Source organism: Cyprinus carpio, chromosome A10 (assembly GCF_018340385.1).
Source record: "Cyprinus carpio isolate SPL01 chromosome A10, ASM1834038v1, whole genome shotgun sequence".
NCBI lineage: Eukaryota > Metazoa > Chordata > Actinopteri > Cypriniformes > Cyprinidae > Cyprinus > Cyprinus carpio.
In genome coordinates this window covers 13,875,779-13,899,186 of record NC_056581.1, presented here as the reverse complement: position 1 = coordinate 13,899,186, position 23,408 = coordinate 13,875,779, and the positions used below count along the sequence as shown (strand labels likewise).

At 38.0% G+C, this 23,408-nt stretch overlaps 2 protein-coding genes across 6 annotated transcripts in view; both read right to left on the bottom strand.

Annotated features, from left to right (window-relative positions):
- The window catches only part of LOC109097211 (unconventional myosin-XVIIIa-like), a 45,852-nt gene extending 22,550 nt beyond the window's left edge, over positions 1-23,302 (bottom strand). For 2 of the 5 annotated variants that reach the window (XM_042765305.1, XM_042765307.1), the window contains exons 1-14: positions 23,126-23,302; positions 20,867-21,983; positions 4,248-4,335; positions 4,053-4,159; positions 3,780-3,956; positions 3,482-3,692; positions 2,470-2,612; positions 2,285-2,385; positions 1,867-1,930; positions 1,635-1,779; positions 993-998; positions 512-676; positions 331-421; positions 50-242 (exon numbers count right to left, since the gene is read on the bottom strand). In XM_042765305.1, coding sequence (XP_042621239.1) covers positions 50-242; positions 331-421; positions 512-676; positions 993-998; positions 1,635-1,779; positions 1,867-1,930; positions 2,285-2,385; positions 2,470-2,612; positions 3,482-3,692; positions 3,780-3,956; positions 4,053-4,159; positions 4,248-4,335; positions 20,867-21,853 — 2,478 coding nt within the window. In that variant the 5' untranslated portion in view covers positions 21,854-21,983; positions 23,126-23,302. Of the gene's footprint in view, positions 1-49; positions 243-330; positions 422-511; positions 677-992; positions 999-1,634; positions 1,780-1,866; positions 1,931-2,284; positions 2,386-2,469; positions 2,613-3,481; positions 3,693-3,779; positions 3,957-4,052; positions 4,160-4,247; positions 4,336-4,878; positions 4,935-20,866; positions 21,984-23,125 lie in introns of those variants that run through there. The other 3 variants (XM_042765306.1, XM_042765308.1, XM_042765309.1) reach the window with 3 other exon arrangements.
- LOC122146465 (mitogen-activated protein kinase 7-like) lies at positions 6,212-7,333 on the bottom strand. The gene has a single exon (XM_042765312.1). The coding sequence runs from the start codon at positions 7,297-7,299 to the stop codon at positions 6,568-6,570; it is 732 nt and encodes a 243-aa protein (XP_042621246.1). The 5' UTR covers positions 7,300-7,333; the 3' UTR covers positions 6,212-6,567.
- Positions 23,303-23,408: the final 106 nt, after the last annotated feature.

The window sequence follows — 23,408 nt, the reverse complement described above, 5'->3', positions numbered from 1 at the left end:
TAAGAACTGTGTTTGACATTTGGGTGTTGGTTATGTGTGTTTTGCGCACCTCTTTGTAACGCTCCAGTTCCCGTACGAATGTTCGCTCCTGGAACAGCATCTGCAGACGTTCCTGAGCGTAATTATGACAGAGCTCCTCAAACGTGGCCCCACGCTGGTTCTTCACCTGACGAGGGTTCTGGAAGCCTGGTGTGTCCACAATCAGCAGAGAACAGAGAGAATGCTGACTGGACTTCAGCGCTCTGAAAGTAGAGAAAGACATCTGAATTCATCTCTTATTCGATAAATATAGTTGCTCTAGGTAAACACCAGTTACTGGTTATGGATTACCTGTTAATGAGAGAGATGATGAGTGTGAAAAGCTCGGCATATAAACCAGACGCCATGAACTCCAAACACTCAGCTGCTGTTGCTTTAGACACTGAAACGCACACAAAAACACTTTTTGAGTAATAAAATAGGGAAGCATTTATCACATATTTAAGAATGTTAACAACAACAAAAAAAACACCTGAGCTATCCGTATCATCCGTACTCTGCCGGACACTTGAGGAGCGGGGAAGGGTGCCCTTGCCCTGCGTTTTAAAGATGGCGGACGACAGCTCTTCCAGCGTGCAGCCCAGGAGATATGCTGCTTTTTGTGCCCACTCATGCCTGGCAAACTGCTTTCGGCCCACTGAGGGGTCAGAAAGCCACATTCACGAAAGAAAAGCAGTGTTACCACAAAACATCTGTCACATTATGGTGAACTACAATACATAGTCAAGTGCCCAGAGACAAGGAGAAACTTTCATCTCCTGGATTGATGATCAAAGAGAACAAACATCATTTTTCATTCTGGCATTCGACATCAGAGAGTGGAAACAAGCACAAAGGCAGATGAAAGATGAACACACAATTCTGTTAAGATGCTAAATAAAATAAAAATAATAAAACCACCTGCATTCAGTCTAAAAACTGAAAGAGAAAGAGAGAGATAGACCTGCATTTACCTGCATCTGTTTGTGTGATATGATGGGGGCAGCATGCAACATCAATATGCAATAAAACACATGATACAAATGGTTAAAACACAAACACAACAACTGTTATACACACACACACACACACACACACAAAAAAACATAATAGAATTTTTGTAATCATTTACTTGCACTCATGTTGTTTTAAACCTATATGGCTTTCTTTCTTTAGTGGAACTTAAAATAAGATATTTTGAATAAAATTGATATCCATACACTTTTGGTTTCCTTTGACTTCCATTGTATGGACAAAAAAAAATACAATATAATCAATTGTAACAGAAACTGTTTGGTTATCAACACTGTTCCAAATTTTGGTTTTCTCTGAAAAAAAGAAATGCATACAGGTTTGGAATGACATGAGGGTGAGTAAATAATGACTGAATTTAAATTTTTGGCCAGACGATCCAAATGCTTTTAGACATCAAACACACACACACTGAAGTCTAAACAATGAAACATTTTCTCAGTTACATGACTGGAAAGTCTCTACTGACTCTCAGTGGACAGATTTTAAAATGCACTCTGTGTAGTCAGACGTGCTGTATTTTACTGCGTCACACATTCAGATATTAGTGGTGATTTAGACACTGGAGGAGCTGGTAGCTTTACCTTTGGTGGCGCCAGCGGCCCCGAGGTGGTATATGGCCCCTAAGATCAGCCACACGGTTTTCTGTTCTTCAGCAGAGATGCCCAGGACCTTCATGGCAGCCTGTAGCTTAGTAAACTGCTGAGTGGCTTTCTGCTTTTCCTCGGGCTACAAAGCATTTGACGTATGATACAATGTATACAGATAAAATAGATAAAGTGTGTGTCTAATGATGCCATATGTGGTTTTTCTTACCTTCGAGTGAGGGAGGAGCCCAAACGTGCTGTTCTCAGCAAAGTGATTAAAATGAAGTTCAGTCCTGAAAGGCATAATTTTCCATTAGCTGAACAACTTTAATCTGTACATGTTTCCTGCTATGATCAGAATAATTACCTGCTATGACAATTTGCAGAATATACAAAATGGCATGGTGGCTGGATAGATTTATGCAAGACATAATATGCATTTAGTATACATGCTTTTTAGGTTAATACACTGTAAAAATGATGACCAGTAAGTCAGGTCAACAATCTTACAAGATTTAACTATTTTTTTTTATTGAGTTTAATATAATCTTTGATTATACTTAGGCGCCTAAGGCAGCAACTGAACTGTTGAAGTTTTTTAATTGAAGTAGATAGAATTTTTTCTAGTGTTAAAGTCTCTTGTTTACTTTAGAGCTGCATCTGCTCCAGCCATCAGATAGTAAAACACATTGAAGCTTGATTCTGCTTCTGGTCGTCTGGTCACTCTGAACTTCTCCAGCAACATGGTCTGTTTGCAAGACATAAAGCAAATTAGAGATAAATCTCCCAATGTCTTTAAAAGTTATGAGTAATTGCTCTTGCTGTACCCTACCTGAACAGAGGCAGAGGCCACCTGTCCTGCCTGGTCGAAGTCAAGAGAGACTATGTGAGAGAAGCGACTGGCGTTCACATTCATAGCTGTACTGCAGTTCCCGAACGCCTCCAGAACCGTGTAGACCGCCTGCCATTTCTCAGCTGTGGGGAGGGGACAGTTCATAATGTTCTAATAAAAATCATAGATTTTATATCCAAAAAATGTATAAAAATTTAATTTGAATTAAACTTTAAACTTAAATTAAAAAACTGTTTTTGAAAAATAAAATAAAATGAAATAAAACATTATGAATATGTACCTTAAAAAAAACTAAAATACTTGGCAAATAACTGAATTAAGTTTAAGTATTAAAATTAGTACAACTGAACTTAATAAATATACAAACTAAATAAAATGACGAAAGCACAAAATGATAAAATTTCTAAAACATTAACATTAAAATTTCAAACTTTAACAAAAAAAATTAAATTGATCAAAATAAAGGCTAATAAAAAAATACTGTATTGTATGTAAATAATCCTAAAACAATACTGAAACTCAAACACACATTATATTTTTATTAGCTAAGTCCAGTGTAATATAATATTAACTAAAATTCAATATAATATATAACAACTGAATGTAGTGTAGATATATATGTAATTAATAATTAAATAAAATAACATTAGTTCTTTAGAATAACTTGATAAATCATATCACTTGACTAACATAAAGTGTGAACATATATTTGATAGATAGATAGATAGATAGATAGATAGATAGATAGATAGATAGATAGAATATTTTTATATTTATTTATTTTATTAAAATTACGATTTGATTATGATTTTATGGCTTATAGGTTAAAAAAAAAAAATCAAAAAGAAAAATAGTGACTTATAGCCACTGTTCAGTTTAATCAAAAGTGAAAATGTTCTTTGTTTAATCAAAAGTGAAATCAAAAGTGAAAATGAACTCTGGGAAAGCTGAAAAGGAGAGTGCTATATTGGGTCCTCCTCATCTTCCTCACCTGAATACACCTTTCCACTGCCAGCTGCAATGGTGACCAGGTACTGCAGCAGGTGCTGGCAGTTAGTGGTTTTTCCACTGCCACTCTTGCCCAGCAGCACGATGGTCTGATCCTGACGTGTGGTCAGCAGCTGATGATATGCAGACTGAGCAATAGCAAAAATGTGAGGGGCTGTTTCTTCTCTCCGGCAGCCCTTAAACATCTGCATCACCTGATATAAACAGACCATGTCACTCCATCTCTTGCAGCCATAACTCTAAAGGTACTGTAACTTTAAGACTTTGTGTGAAATTCGTACCTTCTCTGAGTACAAGGCAGGGGTGCTGAGAGGATTGATCACCAGCAGGTTTGGCCCAGCGTAGGTGTGAATGAGGTTTCCACCATAGCGCTGGCGAAGGGTGTGAAGGATGCTAGACTCGTTGAGGTACAGAAGAGAGGAGAGATCCTCCACTCGATCATATGATAGAGGATTTGCCTGACAGACAGACAGATGAGAGTAATTAAACAGGTTTCTTGGCTTTTGCGTGAGTAATATCACGTTTATGTCCATGTGGTTAGAGACTTCTCCCACCTTCTCCACATCATCCTCGTCCACTTCCAGTATGGTCCCATCATGCTCCAGTCTGACCTTCACTTTCCCCTCTGGGAGTGATCCCATCTCCATCTTGAGCTGTGTAGCTACAAAAACAAAACCATCATTTATTTACTTAAACTGGACGTGAATAGTCAGATCATAATAGGAGTAATGGACTATGACTTCACTAACCCAAAGAGAAGCCATCTTTATGGACAAGCCAGACTTTCTCAGTGTTGTACCAGGCCTTCTCTGCAGCAAGCTGCTCCTCCGTCTTCACCTGCAGCAGGGAGTGAGAGAGATTGTCATACACACACCAGTTACAGAATGTGAAACACTATAGGTTTCCAGTCCATGGACTCAATCCAATTCAGTTCAGATTTTCAGTCCGCTTAAGATTAACTGTGACAGAGACGGATAGGTGTGACTTTAGAAGTGGTCGCTGCTAATATAGATATAAATTAGACAAAATATAACATTTATACACAACAAAACAGCTAGAGTCGTGTTCAACACAGAATGACATACACATTCAACACAAAAAAAACAGTAGAGCAATGCACATCATCAGGTTGAAGTCTATCTAGCTATGGAAAATGAATCAATATCCTCTCTTTACACATCACAAAGAAAACTATAACGCACAGAAAACTATCAATAAACTGAATTGTCAAACATGTACATATACACCAAAGTAGAATTTGAATGGGAAATGTGTTCGAACAGGAGCTCTGAGGTGATTAGATTCCTTCAATGGCACAACGAAACTCAATTAAGTTTTACACATAAGCAGAATTACACACAGGCAACGCAGTAGCCAGACCTTAGACAGACTGGCAGCTTCATGTGCAGCCTGCAGTATAGCCACAGGATCTTCAGCTGCCTTGGCCTGCAAAGGGCCGGGAGAAGCATAAATACACAAAAAAGTCATAAATAAATAAGTCCTCACAGCATAAATAATAACAGGGAAAGATGCAGGTAAAAATGCATCTTAGTCAAATCCCATATTAATGTGAACATAATAGAAATCAACAGGAGAATCAAAAAACTTCATATAAGAACTTAAAATTCGAAAGAAAGACAGTACGAAAGAAATGGCAGAGGTTAAGGTAAAATTTAGACTAATTTCCAAAGCAACAACACAGAAAGGCACATGCGTCTGTTTGTCAGGACTGTAATGCAAAGGTCCAAAAGTATGTGGGAGTCAATTTCTGTGAGCAGAAATTCTCTCTGCTGCAGTGCATCAGTCAGGCTTATCAGGAAAGCGAGTGAGTAAATGCATAAATACACAGTCTGACCAATTCATACATCATTAATAGCGGCTAATTTCCATGATTTAGTACGATTAGAAGTGAACCGTACCAGAGTTCACATGAACCATACCCCAGACCACCCTTTTTAGGCAGACTGGGTTATTGTTCACGGGTGCACACCCGAGTTCAGAAAACAGCATTCACATTATCCAAACGAACCGAACTCTGATGTCAAACGAACCCGGGTGCACACCAAAAGTGCTAGTGTGAAAGCCCCATCAGTGACCCTGACCAGGATCAGCAGCGTAATTGTTATCAAACCACCTGATGCTAACATTACAACCAATTCAAGACCAAGACTGACACAATAGTATAACCGCTAACAATTGTTAACAGCTGAAAATAAGAAGTGAGACATAAACACTGATGATGCAGAATACAACTGATGATGCAGAATACAACTGACCACATATCAACTTTCAGGCAACACATATCTCTCACAGCTGAACACAACTGTCTTATACAAACATCTTGGCAGTTGCGGGACACACCTGTTGGTTGGCGATAGTTGAAATCTGGGATGGAGGTTTTCCAGCAGGAGCTGCAGAAAGGTTTTGACACCCCCTTCACCTTCACAGACACAGCACTTGTCAGTATGTGTGTATGCAAGCAGACGGTATACGATCAAAGTTACTGCTTCAATCCACTTCAGAAGGTTAAAGTGAGACAGCAGTCAAAGTCTTTATGCAAGGGTGAGAAAAAAAACATTTGACAGGAGATATGGCAAGATATTGGCTTGCTGAGCAAACATGCATTACTAAAGCATTCAGAAACACATGCAGTATCTCTGGCTTTCGCACAGCAGCAGTCCGTGGTACAGGAATAAACCCTGCAGGGGGTGCTAATGGGTCAACTTTGGGCTTGGGGATAAATCCTGCCACTGGGGCAAAAGGGTCTCGCTTTGGGGCGGGAAAAAATCCCACCGGAGGTGCCAGAGGATCAGGTTTGGGCATAAGCTGAGTGGAAGAGTTTGGTCTAAGAGCCGGTATGAATCCCAACGGTGGTGCCAGAAGATCAGTCTTGGTTGTAGATTGAGTCAAAATGTTTGGTTTAGGAGCTGAGTTGAATCCTACCGGTGGTACCAGAGGATGAGCCTTGGTTGTAGATTGTGTCAAAATGTTTGGTTTAGGAGCAGAGTTGAATCCTAACGGTGGTGCCAGAGGATCAATCTTGGTTGTAGATTGTGTCGAAATGTTTGGTTAAGGAGCTGAGTTGAATCCTACCGGTGGTGCCAGAGGATCAGCCTTGGTTGTAGATTGTGTCGAAATGTTTGGTTTAGGAGCTGAGTTGAATCCCACCGGTGGTGCCAGAGGACCAGGTTTGGGTGTAGGTTGAGCAGAAGGATTTGGTTTAGGAGTTGGAATGAAACCAGCAGGTGAAGCCAAAGGATCAGGCTTTGCGACTGCAAAGAATCCAGTGGGAGGGGTAAGAGGATTCAGTTTAGAAGGTAAAAAACCAACAGGAGGGGCAAGAGGGTCAGGTCTAGGAAGTGAACTGATTGCAGGGGTGGATGGTTGGGGTTCTTCTGAGGCAGTTTCACTTTCACCAATCTTTTCTTTGCTTTCCTCTTGAGGTTCTTTGCGTTCGGCAGCTTTCAATCGAGAGCGATGCTCTTTAGTCCTTGCACGGTCCATTAGGCTGGTCAACCCAAAAGAGAGGGCATCTCCATCCACAAAGCTGCGAGCTTGCAGGGGGCAACTTGTTTTGGGGACTGAAGTGGCTGATGATGGGTTTTCCTCTGACCCTGCTTTGTGCGCCAGGTTTAGTCCTCTCCTCGCTAATGAGTCAGACTCAACGCTGCCATGTTGTCCGTTCATAGAATCACTGTTTCTCTGGTCTACAGTCAGTGGCCGCTCTGGATTCACCGCTGTTGATGGTTCACCTCGGTGTCGCTCAGTTGAGCCACTTACAGCTGTCTGAGACTGACTCATACTGTTCTCACTGTCCGACTGTTCACAAAACACACATGTACAGGTCACCACAAAAGAAAAAAAACCTATGAAATTACACACTAGCAGCAAGAACTAAAGGTAAAAGTTCACATCCCTTGTAACCTACAATAGTACTATTTCTAGGTTCAAAATAGCTATGACATAATTCCACAAATAACAACCTTTCAGAGTTTCCTGAATTTCCCAAATTATGACGGATGGGTGCCGTCCTGAATATCAGAGGGTCTTCACATTCTCCAGCCCAGCAGCAAATACTGAATGTTCATCTGAGAAAGACTTTTTAATTGCTCTTGCTTCCACATGGCCAGGCACTTTGCAGTTCATTTCTCCGCACAGTCAGGCAGGTTAACAGACAAACCCAGTAATTAAGGTCATTGCAGTGCAACACTCACAGCCCTGCAGGATCAACCACACAACTTTTGTAGTGTCTCTCTCACACTATACACAATTCAGAACCTGGAGTATTGTAAAGACCTCACAATCACCTCACAATATAAAGTAACAAATTAAAGTGCACATTTAGTGATAAGATGCTAGGAATGAGCTCTTATGTGGAGACAGACCTTCATGTCTATCCTGAAGGTGATGATACTGGTGCTCTTGCAGTTGTGCACAGCATTCTGTGGGACACTGAAAGTGACAGCACCACTTTGAGAGTGCTGAACAGGCCTCCAGCCTGGTGCCTCCATGATGACTTGCAAACCTCTCACCCATTTGCTTCATGCACACACATTCTTAGCTCAGCATCCTTCTCATGCTTCTTCCATATCTTTCTTCCTCCAGCTGCCCCTCCCACTACAACAGTGATTGGAGGACAAAAAGAGCAGGGTGTGATGCCATCAGGCCCCACCCACTGGAGTACAGCAGCAGTACAGAGCTAAACAAACATCCACATACAATCACTCTCACCTTCGTCTCCAAAAATGATATTTACCCCTGCTAATATTCACATTTGAGCATTTAGGACCCTATAGTTTAGAAAGTTACTTCTACTCACCCTGTGTCCATTAAAATGTCATCTTTCATTTAATGCCATTCTACTATATTTCAACTGGATGAAGAGAAGAAACAGATGAACTGCTTTCATACGGTAATTACAGACAAAGTACAAGGTTGGAAGCAAACAGCTGTCCTAAAAGAAAAGGACCACCATTTTCTGAACAAACCCCATCTTTAGCACCTCCTGATTATATACGTGAAGTAAACACACAGGATGTGTTTTAGAGTGAACCACAGCCACAATAACAAATGCAGAGTTCTGTGAGACGTAATCTCTTCTGATCTCAGAACAGACACCCATCTGAAATCCGAGTCAGTAATGACAACGCTGCTCAAACACTTACATTCAAGCTTTTTGCACCTGGGACATTTTCATCTTTCACCTAAACGGAGGCAGATAGTGACAGGAAAGTTAAACCAGAGATCAGACATTGTGCTGGTTGTGACATCTGACCCTGCTCTCTCTTTCTGTTCTCTAGATATACAGTTTATGCACTAGCGATTCTCATAGAGGCGGACATCAGACAGTTCATTATCCCTCTGTCAGACTGAAGATTAACCTCTGTCTTTCTCAGTTACTAAAGACCAGTACAGCTAAACTCTCATATACATGCACCTGACACTAATTCAAAAGCTACTAAATGTGGACAAGGAAGTTTCTTCTGGAGAAATGCAATACTGAGAGCATGCAAAAGATTTGTGTGCGAATGCAAAGTTTCTTGTGGGGGCGCGACACTTTTTGTGAGAAAACGCAAATATTTTGCAAACGAACACAAAAGCATTGAAATATTTTTTTTTCCACCCATGTCATACTCTGTAACATATAGGGCAAACAATCATATATCTTATTATTAAGAAAAATCTGGGTCTAGTTCACCTGTCCTGAGCAGACAATAAATTCATGAACAATAAAACATAAAACAGTACTTCCCTTTTCCTCCCAAAATTAGAAACAAGATGAGAAGGCCATGGAGAAACAGACAGTTCAGGAGAGGAGAGGAAAAGGAAAGGGGAGGAGGGGAAGCCTGGTTTGGGGAGAGGGAGAATACAGGATTAATGAAATGCAGGCAGTCATCCCGGGTTGAGGTTTTGGGGGTACTAGGACCCTACAGTCAACGGGTAGAATTAATAGCTACAAGAGAAGAAATGAGGATTAATATCTAATCTGTTAAATGGAGTAAATGCAAAGCGGGAGCATCATTTCAGCTTTCAGCATGACACTCAGTTAGTCAAAACACAAGGCAAGAGATCAGTGACTCAGCACTCCATTGCTGAATCGAAGCTTTCTGAAAGTATACCTAAAAACGAAAATTCTGTCAGTTTCCTCTTTCTCATGATGTTCAAAACTTATTTTAGTCACTCCTAAATAAAAATATATTGTATGTTAATGACGAGTGGGGATGTCAATTTCCAAAATGACAATAGAAAGTGGCTTTTACCTGATTCTTGTACCTGTCAAACAAAAGGTAGACACATCAGATTCCCTCTGTTATGTTAAACAAGTGTTCAGGAAGCCATCCATGAGCAGACGTCTTGAGCAGAGCTCAACGTGGGGCACGACGTTATGACAAGGACGTCAAGCAAGAGTTTGGGCTTGGGAGGGGGGGGGGTACTCTGAGGATATAAATAACCATGCAGACCCCAGTACCCCCTGACCAAACACACACACACACACACACACACACAATCTGGACTCAAGCAGCTTAATTATTTTTTGCGAAAATTCAGCCAAACTCAATTCACAAACTTCGCCAACAGAGACAACATGTTCAAATCCCACCACAAGGGGGCAACAAAATGTGTGAATAAACAAAACACTGCTATTTCTCACAGATCCACCAGAGGGCACATTTCAATGAGTTAATTTCTGTTGGCCTTACTTAATTAACGTTAGTATTTTAACAAACCCCCAACCCCCAAGTGTTTTAATCTTTGCCGTGTAACTCATGCAACACTGCCCTTCAAATCTAGAGACCAGAATATCTTCATCGAGCTCTTTTAACTTAAGTAAGCAATCATCCAAAACACCCTAGCAACTACTCAGCAACATGCTAAAAATACTCAAAACACTTTAGCAACCAACAACCCACAACATCATAGCTTGGTGATAGCGACAAGTTTTGCTTCAGAAAATGTGCAAATCCTTTTTCATTTTCAAGTTTCACTGATTCACTGTGTAGCAAGAAGTAAACAATTCATGCTGGTGAAACTTATCAAATGAATATTATAAAGCTACAGTCAGCCACAGTCAGTCAGAGTTGACAGGGTGACTGCTGATTGGTTGTTCTGCAACTAAAGTGGAATAATTTGTTATATTAACATATATTAGTCCAAAAATACATACATAGATATATGAAGATATATTATTGTTTTAAAGTCATTTTGTATATGTATCACCTGGCACTGCTCATAACTTTTTCTTTTTTTGTCTTATAGTCTTAAAGTTTTCACTGAAAGCAATTCTTCTGCATTTAGCACACAGTATTCATGACTTTCATACTATAAAATGGACACACAATGAAAAACTGATTTAAACCTTATCAAACATTCTTTCATTTCTCAACTATAACAGCTGCTTAGAGGAGAGGGGCAGGACTAAAAGGCAAACATCACACACATGCGCTAACACATATCAAAACTTACATTACTAGTATGATGAAGTGTGGCGTTCAGGTGGGTCTCCAAAAAAGTACACAGTGTCACATGGTGGGAGGTCTAAAGACTTTTTAAGCCCCACCTAGAAGCCTACATGTTGTTAGGGTAATGAAACTTGGCACTTCCTTCCTTCAAAGCCTGATTATTCTTAGCTGTTCTTGCTAATCCAATGTTTGCTAATACTAAGTGCTAATGGGGTAGAAAACTGTCAATTTCATCTGCTTTAAAATACATATGTGCTGTTTAGTCATATCAGTGTTGTGCAAGTTACTAACTGTAATACATTATAGATTACTTGTTACTGTTATTTAAAAGTAATTCCTTACCTTACAATATTACTGTCTCAAAATTGTAATGCGTTACATGACTCATTACTTTTGAGTTATTTTCACTAAAATAACTACAGAAGTAGAACGTAAAGGGTTCGTTCACCCAAAAATGAAAACTGGCTTGTGTTTTACTCACCCTCGAAACATCCTAGGGGTATATGACTTTCTTCTTAAGCACGTTTTATTATGGATGTGCATGCTTTATTTGACGACTTGTGGACTGTTCAACTGCAACACTTGCTGACTGCAATGATAGAGCTTGGAATAGCCAGGACAATTTTTAATATAACTCCGACTGGATTCGTCTGAAAGAAGTAAGTCATATACACCTAGGATGCTTCAAGGTTGAATAAAACACAGGCTAATTTTCATTTTTGGGTGAACTAACCCTTCATTCTAAAATGACAAAATGTACTGCAGAGCATTTTACATCCAGTAAAGGGCGATATGGTGTAGCATAATGACTGTGGGCTATCCAGGCTGCTAACAATATATTGACTATTGACTGACCACGAACAGGAAATAGAACTTACTTACGGCATTTTTGATTCTCGCGGTCCTGCTGTTTTTTTTTTCTTTCTTTTTTTCTTTGAACAATTACATTTTGGGCTAAAAGTGTGTTGTAACACAAGCGTTACTGAACATGTACCAAGTAAAATATTACTGAAAAACGATTAGTAACGCCTTACACTACTGTACTACTGCGTTACAGCAAAAAGTAATCTGTTACTGTAATGCATTACTTTTGTAATGCGTTACTCCCAACACTGGTCATATCTATATATTATATAGGTTATACATGAAGGATTGATAAAATTTAGGATAAAAGCATCTAGCTAGCATAGAGAAAATTCCCATAGAATTATTTGATCTCAGAGGGGAATCCAGGCCATAAGTTAAAAGTATATGACATTTTTACAATATGTTGTATAATTAAGTTGCAATTAAAATACATCTTTTAACAAATTTCTAGTGTACAAAAGACATGGAAAACAAATGAAGAGGTAGGGACATTCTTCTACAGGCCAAACACAGCCTGATTATAATATTTGCTCCACAAATTCATAAAGTATTGTACAAAGAAAAAAAAACACATCAAAAAAAAAAAAAAAAACCCAGATGTTTCTCTCATTCAGAAACATCCTGAGGGCACAAACCCTTCAGTCAGATAACAGCAGCATGTCCTGTCTTGCTGCTACTCTCTACATAGTGATTAACATAACATTTACGTTATGGAAAAATTGCCCATATGATGTAAGAATACCAGTCTCATGTTAAACCTAGGAATCAAAAGCAAGGTTTCTTGTATTTCTTGATTCAAGAAACCTAAAATAATCTGTCAGGTTTGGTTTGATTAAAGCAAACTCTGGTCCAATTGCTCTGTTAGTGCAGTTCACTTAAATAAGTGTGAACGCTGCCATCTGAAAATTGTCGTACACCAAACAAGCTTCCAAACTAACTCAAGTGCAGTTTGACTGAAATGTGTAAAAAAAAAAAAAAAAAAACATGAACCAAAGTCATCTAAATAAACACAAACCCATTACAGTTTGGTAAAGGAGCCGGAACCACCATCTCTTTGCAGCAGACCTTCATTTGAGCTCATACATTGAGCACATTTAGTCCAGTCCACAGTATTAATTTGTATATTCGGTAAGTTTTTCGATAAAAACTTCGATCTTAAAATCTGTCAAATCAGGTCGCGACCTTATCCGAATACCTTTTGTTATGAATCTTCAGGTCTGCTAAAAAGGGCACTTGTAGTTTGGTAAGCATACCATGACCAAATGTATCATTTTCTCTTTTGGTATGGAAAAACTCAACAGTCCCACACACTATCGATACTTGCACATATATTTTTTATTAACAACATTTAGGTCCCATGACCTTCATCAAGTATACAAAAAATATTCAGGCACAACCTCATTTAAAAACAACAAATGACCAATCACTGCAATGATACATAATTACCAATCACAATTAATGACGTAACACATCGTAATAGTAGAAATATCCTGTAGAAAGGTTATCCCAAACCAAATTTTTACTGGTATCATAACACAATAGATCGAAAAAGCAGTACACTACATTTACCTCACAACTGTCACCCCCCCCCCCCCCTTTTTTTTTGAACATACAGTAGCCTTGTAAGTGCACTATTCAAACTTAAATTGTTATGATTCATAAGGTTGGTTTCTTTTTTAAGAAGACAATCAGCAGATTATTGCACGAGTGAAATCATTTCAAAACATGAAAGTAAAAGAAAGTTACAGAAGTTTAAATGTACTGTAAAGAAAATGTACTGTACTATTTTTAATTTTAAATAAAATACATATTTGACAAAATAGGTTTTAATCCAAATTTGGCATAAAATGAAAGCCATATGTCTAAATAAGTTGTGTTCAAAATTTGAAGTTGATATAATAAAAAAATTAAGGTTACTATGCAATTTTGTTTAGGCGTTATACCACAAACAGCCACCGGGTGCCATCCAAACCCCATTGAATTTCTTGATGCATTTTTCTGTTACAAATGTATACATTTCTCTCAGCGTTACTCCTATCACAAAATAACCACCAAATATTCAATCTTGGGGCTGGGACCTTTCCAACGATATGTATTTTGTCAAGATTCCAAAACGTTTTGATTCCAAAAGACCGTAATGAATTTTGTAATATGACACCCAGCACTAAGGGGGAGAAGCCCACCAAAATATTTTAAAGTACCATCTCTATGGTAATGCAAAGTCCGATTTCAAAACAGTTTTCACAGGATGAATTTTGAGGTTTTAAGCTTTTAAATGATATATAATAACTGATTACTAAAACATGTGATAGGAAAAAAGGAAACAAATGGAATTTTTGAGAGAAAGGTCAGAGCTCCTGTTATAGTGTATATGTTTTGAGCTGCACTCTTGTCATAAATGAATCTATTACTGCTCCTACATATTTTTTAACAACAAACTGTGGAAAAATATCTATTTAGGAGTCTTAGACCTTTCCAATGATATATAGTTTGTCATGATTAGATTAGGATTTAATTGTAATATACTGAAGTAAACTTGGGCATCCCAGTAGCGGGACATTGACAGTTAAAAAAAGTCACTCTATAGCATTGAAGAATAAATATTCAGAATAACTCACGTCTCAATAAAAGCATTTCTATATCACCACCTCTCGGTGGAACAGTCACTTTGTCAATGCCACAAAAACATAAGGAGGAAACCTCATGATTCAGAGACGCCATGGGATAATTAACATCTTTTCTTCTAATAGAACTCTTGTTCACTGATCCTATATCTTAGTTGCCGTTATGTTTTTCCAACATACCCAAGACCACAGGGACAACTAATCAGGTAAACAACATGGGATGAAGCACAAGTAATAATAGAATTGATTCATTATTTTTTGGCAGTTCTTGGATGGCAAAAAGTTTAAATGTTTTGCACTGAGCACAGATAGCACATTGATAGTTTCCATTTTATATATAACTCAATAATCTCTGAAATGGACTGGGTTTATAATTCTGAAAACGGGCATGTACTAAGTAATCTCTTCCATTTTTTGACCATTTGTATACAATCAACAGAGGATGTTGAAAAAGAGAACTCAATTCCGAATCAGAAGACAACAAATGGCAATGTTTTTAAAAGATTGATCTTATCAAATAGGACATAAAGGAGCAACAATAATGTACACAATGTGGAAAATAATGTGTTTTTTTGAGCCTTAAACCACGTAAACACATTTCATTACATTAAATACACAAAATAATGTTCTTTTTAGCACAGATCAGTTTTTTTGTATTTATCCTTGGTTTGGTACACAAACAGATCAAACTGCAGACGCTATGACAACATTCAAAATACTTGAAGAAATTAAATAAGAGCATTGTTTTGATTCTATGCACTATGCCATATTCTGAGGGTGTGTCACATTTAAAGGACTGGTATAGTGTCAGAGCTGGAATCATCCCCATGCCAATATGCTCACAGAATACTCAACAGCTTTGCACAGTCCCACTGCCAAATACCAGCGAAAATCTGCCCAAAAACTGCAGCTGGTTGTCACTCTGACCCGGTGATCTAAACCAGGATAATTATCAGCCTGACTAAAGCCACTTCCTGGACCCCTGTGTCCCCTGACCAGCGTCAATATTTAGGCCCTCTCAATCTCACAATAGCACTGGGGCAACACTGACAGCTCAAGAAAGACTTCTGGGTCATCGGCCAGGAAACAAAGTGGAGACATAAAGAGAGATTTGACAGAGAGGACGGAGGGACAGCAGACACTGATGACGGATGAAAGACACTTCCTGTATTCAGTGCCTGATGTGCAGCCAAATTAATCCATTACATAATCTAATCTGATACTAGTTAATGAAGCTATTCACAGACAGATTGTTTCAGAGCAGTCAGAGCACATTCATAGTCCACAGGCTGCTGAACCCTCTCAGGGCGGACGAAAAAAGACAGCCATTGAGCCCAAAGAAATAATACAGGACAGTGTTAGTGGGGGTTATTTAGAATAGCATTGCAAATACTGACTGACATAGACATGCAGAGAATTAACTGTTAGACTGATCGACTGTTAATAACTTCAAAATTAAATAAAATATTTACACTACTACAAAAGTTTGGGGTCTGTAAGATATTTTGTTTAAAAGTGTTTTATTCTAACCAAGGCTGCATTTTTATTTATTTTTTTCATTTTCTTTATAAACAGTAAAAGCAGTAATATTGTGAAATATTGTTACAATTTAAAATAACTGTTTTCTATTTTACTATATTTTAAAATGTAATTTATTCCTGTGATGGCAAAGCTAAATTTCCAGCATCATTACTCCAGTCAAGAAAATTTGTTATTACTATTATTGTTGAAAACAGTTGTGCTGCTTTCTATTTATGTGGAAAGTGTGATACTTTTTTTTTAACAGGATCCTTTGATAAATATAAAAGTTAAAAAGAAAAGCATTTATTTTATATATAAATATCTTTCTGCCAGTCTTTGCTGGCACTTTAGATCAATTAATTATTTCTTTGCTAAATAAAAGTTTTAATTTCCTTCTTTAGACTATTTTTTTCAAAAATTTCTGAGCACTAAATAAACTAATCATAGCTTATTGCCCTAAAGTGTATTGTTTTAACCAAAATATTAACCAGGATAATATAAACAAATTTACTAAGTGCACTTTTAAGACTGCACGTACTGTACATGTCAATCATCTCGGTTATGGCTGACTAACCTTTGCGTATCAGCATTGTTCACATTGTTGTCCATCAGGACAGGCCAAGTCGCTGAATGCTGAATAAGTGTTGATACACAAGCGTGGGTGGTTTTAGGTTAGCAAGCATTGCATTGTAAACTTGTCTACATAGTACATTGAACACTTGTACTTCAAAAGTGCAAGAGCAAGGAAAACCTTTTCATGTTCATAACTCTCAATCATAAATCCCTACATACATTTCTGGGTTCAGATTTCCCAACAGATTCAGCAGTCACACACAAAAGGCTGATTAGAGTTGATTCATTCATTCAGAGGCCAGTCCTTCAGCTAAGAGAGCGTGTGTGTTTTAGTATAGTTCTTCACACTACAGTAATGCAGCTGAAACCTGTCTGGTAACTATCAATGCTAACAATCAAACCTGTCAAACTAATTCACAAGCGCTTCCTGTCACATTCACAGACACACCATGATTGAACCTGACATTCTACTGGCATAAAGCCATACATTCTGCATGACATAAGAGTATCTGCCTTCCATTGCAGTTCTGGAGGGAACTAACTAAGAGTGTTTTGTGCCCAGTGATATTAAAAAATGACTTTTGGTAATTGAAATAAAGGCGAAGGCAAAATTAAAGCTTAACTTTAATTAAAGCTTTAATCAATGATTAAACTAATATTTGAAATGTTGCCTTGGAAACTAACTGAAATAAGTCCTAAATTGACTAAAACGGAAAAGAAAAGAAAAAACTATGTAAATAAAATAAACTAATACAATGACAAAGGTAAAAAAGAACTAAAACTTAAAACAATAAATAAAAGCTATATTTGGATAAATAAAACAGATATTAATCAATACTATAATAGTGTATTAATAATACTAAAATAACACTGTGGTGTTGTTTATTTGTACATGCTGTCTGCACTATTTTGGCATCCAATTCAAAGGAACTGCATATCAGGTAACAGTGTGAACGGGAACAAAGGCTTTGTTGTATTTTTCCTTTTCAAAAAGGTCAAACTAGTTGCACCAGGCAAAAAAAAAAAAGAAAAAGTTTTTGTGAGTAAATAATCTATACTCGTCTTTAAGACTGACAATGACTGTGGCACTATTACAAGACATTTAGCCTCTGGTTAATTTAGCCTCTGCAATTTAATTGCAAGTGGTTAGATGCAGGTGGAAAAACGTTTTGCTCTGAACCACAAATAATAAGTGTGCAACTGTCTACATTTTACCATGCAGCTCTCCACAGTGGCATAGTCTAGATTTCTGTATCACAGTCTTTATATAGAATAACCACTTCTAGGTCAATCCCAAATGTGCCATGTCTTTTTCTGTATTTTTTTGTAAAGTGGGCCAGCAAAAACCCCAGTGGGACTCCTGCCCCCTGCAGGCTGGCTGAGACTGGCCACTTTATCACAAAGGGTGCAGTTTATTACAGCAGCTGATTTGACATTTACTCACCTGATAACTTCACCATTTGGAATGGACGATAAAGAGGATGAGCCTTTTGTATAATTTTCGTAAAAATTTATATTGTGAGTTACTGGTATTTGGTAACAGGAACTAGGAGAAAACCTGGTCAATGTAACTTGAATGTCCTAGATTCTTAGCATCTCCTCTGATTGATGTGCTCTGGTTTTTCAGCATTATTGGGGCAAATTTGCCCAGAAGCATCTAGACTGCATAAATGTCTATGCATATAGGCAACTATTAGGATTTATATGAGAGTCCATTTCCATCAACGGATAAAAAAATGACTTGTAAAGACTTGTAAATGTAAAGTATTTGCATCTTTTTATCTCACAATTTTCCCTGCAATTCTGAGGAAATAGTTAGAATTTTGAGAAAAACTCTGAATCAAAGAGTTATGAAATTATGAGATAAAAAGTCACAATCTTTTGTATTTTTTTTTTTTATCCTGGCAGAAACAAGGTTCATTAGATCTAGGCCCACAGTTATCAACAAGGGATTTACATATAAAGGGGGTCCATGCAGATATTTAATGTTAATTATGTAATGCAATCATGTTAATGTTTCTAATGAAAGTTATTAAGTTATTATTATTTTATTGATTAAATTATATGGTTGTTTATTTATGTATTTGTTACACTAGGTTGGCTATAAAACATTTCTAATGGTCTGACATACTTTAAAATTGATGGTGTACTAAAACAACACTCAGACTTTGGCACAGATATTTCACTTGTTATCCATTAGCAGAAGGTATGTAAAGGGCCGACTTCTTTCCACACACATTCCTATTCAAACACAAGCAAACCAACATGACAACAGGTTCAGCAGGAGCCAATGCTGACTCGTGTGATCCACGCCACCTCATTTGATTAGCTTGACCAAAACATTCTCTTCAAACACCTGATACTTCCTATTTTCACTCCATTAGATGAAATGCTGTTTGTGTGAAGAGCTGCTCTGTCAGATCAGGCCAGATGCTCTCAGCTGCACTAGGATAAACCTCTTAAGGTTCAAAGAAGCAAATATTACAGTACAGAAACACAGTATTCTATATTTACCTCCCCCACATTATTCTACACATCACAAATAAATCACTCAATGCATTATAATCTCTTCTTAGCTCTGGTTTCGTGCTGAGCCAGATCAAATGAATATACCAGAGTTTGGACGTCAGCCTAACCTAAGTATTTATATTTGCCATTTTTTTCTCAATTTGTTAAAATTGTTTGCAAAACCATTTGCTTGAAAATATGTTGGAAAAAATAAGACTTTTTTTTTTATATATAAAATATGACATTCAACCTACAAGAATACTAGAATAAGTTGGAAATGATGTCATCATTAGTCAAAATAACTTCATAATTATAGATTAGTTTGTCAAATTACTTTTTACTAAAATTTAGAAAAAAAATTCTAATAGTTTAATTAGCTAATAGAAAATCTGTCACTTTATATCACATTTTAAGGATTTAACAAAAATTGACATATATACATTATTTTTTAAGACAACTGAACTCAAGATTTGTACTATTTGTGCATAGATATCAAGCATCTAATAATAAAAATTTTACCACTGTGACTTCCTACGTGACTTTGGCCTTGTGAAATTTTTTGTCTGAGATGAATGCAACTGACATGAAATATCTGACGAATCATGATGACAGACGATTACAGAAACAAACACAGCTGACATCACATCTGCTTTCACCCGGAGCACCTGACCTTCAGACTGATTACAAAAAAATCACAGAAATGTTCGCTTTCAGTGTTTTCCTCTCCGTTATCAAAAGACCCATCAATGCTTTACAACATAAGATTAAAATATACTATAAGTGCTGTCAGGCCAACAGATTCGCCCACATGCTGAAATGGGGCCGTTCGCTCATCTGTACCAGGATACAGATATGAAAATGTGTCAGAGAGCAACTGGGGAATACAGCAAAGCCAAGAGAGCAGACAAGTAAAAAGGCACTAATTCTGCTGCAAACATTGAAACAAAGAGCTCAGAAGATATATCCATATCTTCATCCAAATTCTATATTTATGCATTTCATAGATGCTTTTATCCAAAGCGACTTACATTGCAATGAAAGTATACATTTTATCAGTTTGTGCATTCATCGAACCCATGCCATTGGTGTTGCTTGTGCCATGCTTGATTGTTTGAACTAAAGGAATGATTTCTAAAGTTATGTAGGGTAAATATCACAAAACATTCAGTGAAAAAAATAAAAGACTCTTTCTGACTCTGAACTTCTCCATTTAACAGTGTATTAGAAAACAATATGGACTTTTTCTGCTTTTTTGCCATTTGTTTCACTCGGATGGGACTCTACTGTCTTTCATAATGGGACTCTACACAGTGCAGATGGATTATGGGTAAAAGTGACAAATACGCATTACACAGGTTATTAACCACCCCACCCCCCGAGCTGTCTCACTGAAACTGTTGACATCATCATCAACAGCTCTCTGCACAACGGTCTTTTTTTAGATGTCAACAGAAACACTCATATTTCTCTGAAAACACACAAAACACCAAAACTCTAAAACATATCCCCCATCTGAAAAGTTGCTGAAACATACAGTATGTACCCTCAAACTGTACTGGTTTTCCTGAGAAACGTCAAAAAGCCAAACATCTATAATCCAAATTACACTTTTAGCTAAAAAACCCCACTATTTATCACATTATACTGACAGAATTTCATTGAGTTTTATTGGCCTAGTGCATGGTGGGAGACAACAGAAAATGATGTGAAGAAGAAGAGCTTGCAAACCAGGCTCAAACCAATGCCATCCACATTTGCTCCTTGGCTCAAGAGCAAGTCTTCTTTGTGTGATTCAACACATCACAACCAACTCACCTCGTAAACATCGCGGTATGGACCTCTGGTGTTCCTCAACCAGTAGCGGCTCAGCTCGCTCAACTCCACGATGGGCTGCACCTTCAGATGTACCGTGTCTCCAGACAGCCTGATCATCTCCACGATCTCATCCCTGCTTTTACTTTCCACGTTCCTCCCATTGATCTCTACCAGACGGTCACCTGGTACCAGCCCCAGAGTCAGGTCCTTATTCCCAGCGCCGGGCTCGGCAAAGTGAACCACCTTTCTGTAGAGCGACCCATCGGGCTGCTGGTCCATCATGGTGGTGCGACGAAGGGAAAAGCCAAAATCTCCCGTGTTGCGGCGCTGAATTTCCAACTCTCTTGGTGCAGGAATCTGTGGAGGCGCCACATCAGGCAAGCGCAAGTCTGCTGGGAATGTTTGGTCCACTATCTCTGGGACCTGGACAATCTTTGCAGGGCTGATGGGATGCTGAGGTGTATATAGAGGCGGTGGATTGAATACCTTGACCTCTACCTGAGGTGAGGGAATGGTGGAGTTCTGCCCTGATGGTGCAGTTGACCCTGAAGGCCTTTCCTCTTTGCTCTTCTGTGAAAACGAAAGATTTGTTGGGACTTGAGAATTCTGCTTTTTCATGGAGTCGTACTTGACCGCCTGTTCTTTGATGGATGACCGGTGGACGTCTTGGTCAAGCTTAATGTCATCACTGCTCGTGGGTGTTATGGTACCCTGAGTAAAGAGTTTCCTGAGGTCTGCTTCTGTCAGGTTGAGCTCTGTGTTTCGGACCACCTTAATGGGAATGGGACTGGAAATCTCCAGCTTTCCTTTTGCCTCTCGTTTAGAGCTGCTTCGATGAATGTGAAAGAAACCTCTCCTCACACTCATTTCCTCTAGACTCTTCAGTTCGGCTTGAGACATTCGTTCTTTTTTCTCTTTCTTCTCCTTCTTCTCCTTTTTTGTTCCATCCTTCTCCCTGTTTTTATCTTTTTTGATCAAGTGGAACATGGTTGGGCCCAAATGTAGAATTCACCTGATGCTGGTCTCGTCACAGCGTTAAGATCAATGTTGGCATTCAGTCATGACCAGCACCAGTTCCACAGCACCAAGGCACCTCAGCTACAGGTGAAGCTCTCCTCTATAATAACAGATTGACAGAACACATTGTTTTTATGTTTCCTCCTTTTTGCAATGACTGTAGTAGACATGGGGTTTAAAATGCACATAATGTTTTTTTATTCTTTATTAAATAAATTAAAATTATTATTATTATTTCTATTACTATTAAAAATAATTTATATTTATATAGTATATATGTAAAATGTATACATTTATATATACTATAAATAAATATTACATATAAAATATTTATAAATATTATGTTTGAAGCTTGTCTATTATCATTTGGTAAAAGGCTATACATTCTGGATATAAAAAATATAATGGCTAAATGCAGACAAAATAATAGTCTATAAAGAATACAACAATATAATGCACCGGACAATGTTCATCAGTCATTTCAGTAATTCATAGATTAACACAGCTTAACCCCCCCCCCACATAATTTATTAATCAAAAGAGTAAAGAAAGTGTACACGTGACGGTAGACCTCTGTGTGACGTCACACAATCTCATTGGCTGTTTTTACCTTTCCTGACAGGTACAAAAAATCGGTAAGAGATCCGTACAGCTTTTTATCATCGACAACAATTATAAAATGTACACAACAATGACATAAACATGATTAAAAACACAGCGACATAAATCAGTGATGATGTTAAAACGATCCGAACAAAACGAGTAGAATGAATAACTTCCTCAAACTCATCTGCATCTCATCGCCCCCTGAACGCTTCTTTTCGAATTTAATTTCTGTGTAACAATAAATATGCTACGAATCCACTTGACGTCACCTGCAGAATTATGTCTGTCATGTAAAGTTGAATTCAGCTCTATAGATAAACTACCGGCAGAAACTTTTACTGATTCAGCTCTTAATGTAAATCTACAAGGCTTTTAAAATTAAATTATTTGTGCTTTTAATATATTACTCATTAATGCAGTATTAGACCCTATACTCATATCCTGCGTTTATATACAGTCATTTCTTTGATCATGTATATCATGGCTTTAAGGTGAATGTTTTGGTGCGCGTAATGCGCTTCTCTATTATATTTATTCCGCATCTTATTATATTTATTCCGCATCAACGCAGACAGACAGACTGTTCACCTGTACAGTGAGCTAAACATAAGTGCCTATAATGATGAACAAACTTACCGTTGAAACGGTGCTGAAATAGTCTGGCGATTGCCGGTGCGCACTGTACTGCAGCACCGGTCCTGTGGAAACGCGTCTAGAGCGTTTGACGGTCAATGGGACGCGCGCACCAGGTGAGCGCGCTCCCGGATCACTGAGCTCTGCTGGATATGATCCCCTGAAGAAAAGTTGAACACATCAGTTCATCCCTACTGAATGACAAAGAGCCATTGAAACCTAGAGAGTTTTGGGTCGAGATACTTGAAGATCAAAGTTTATTTGTCTGATGTGCAACGCAGTTTAG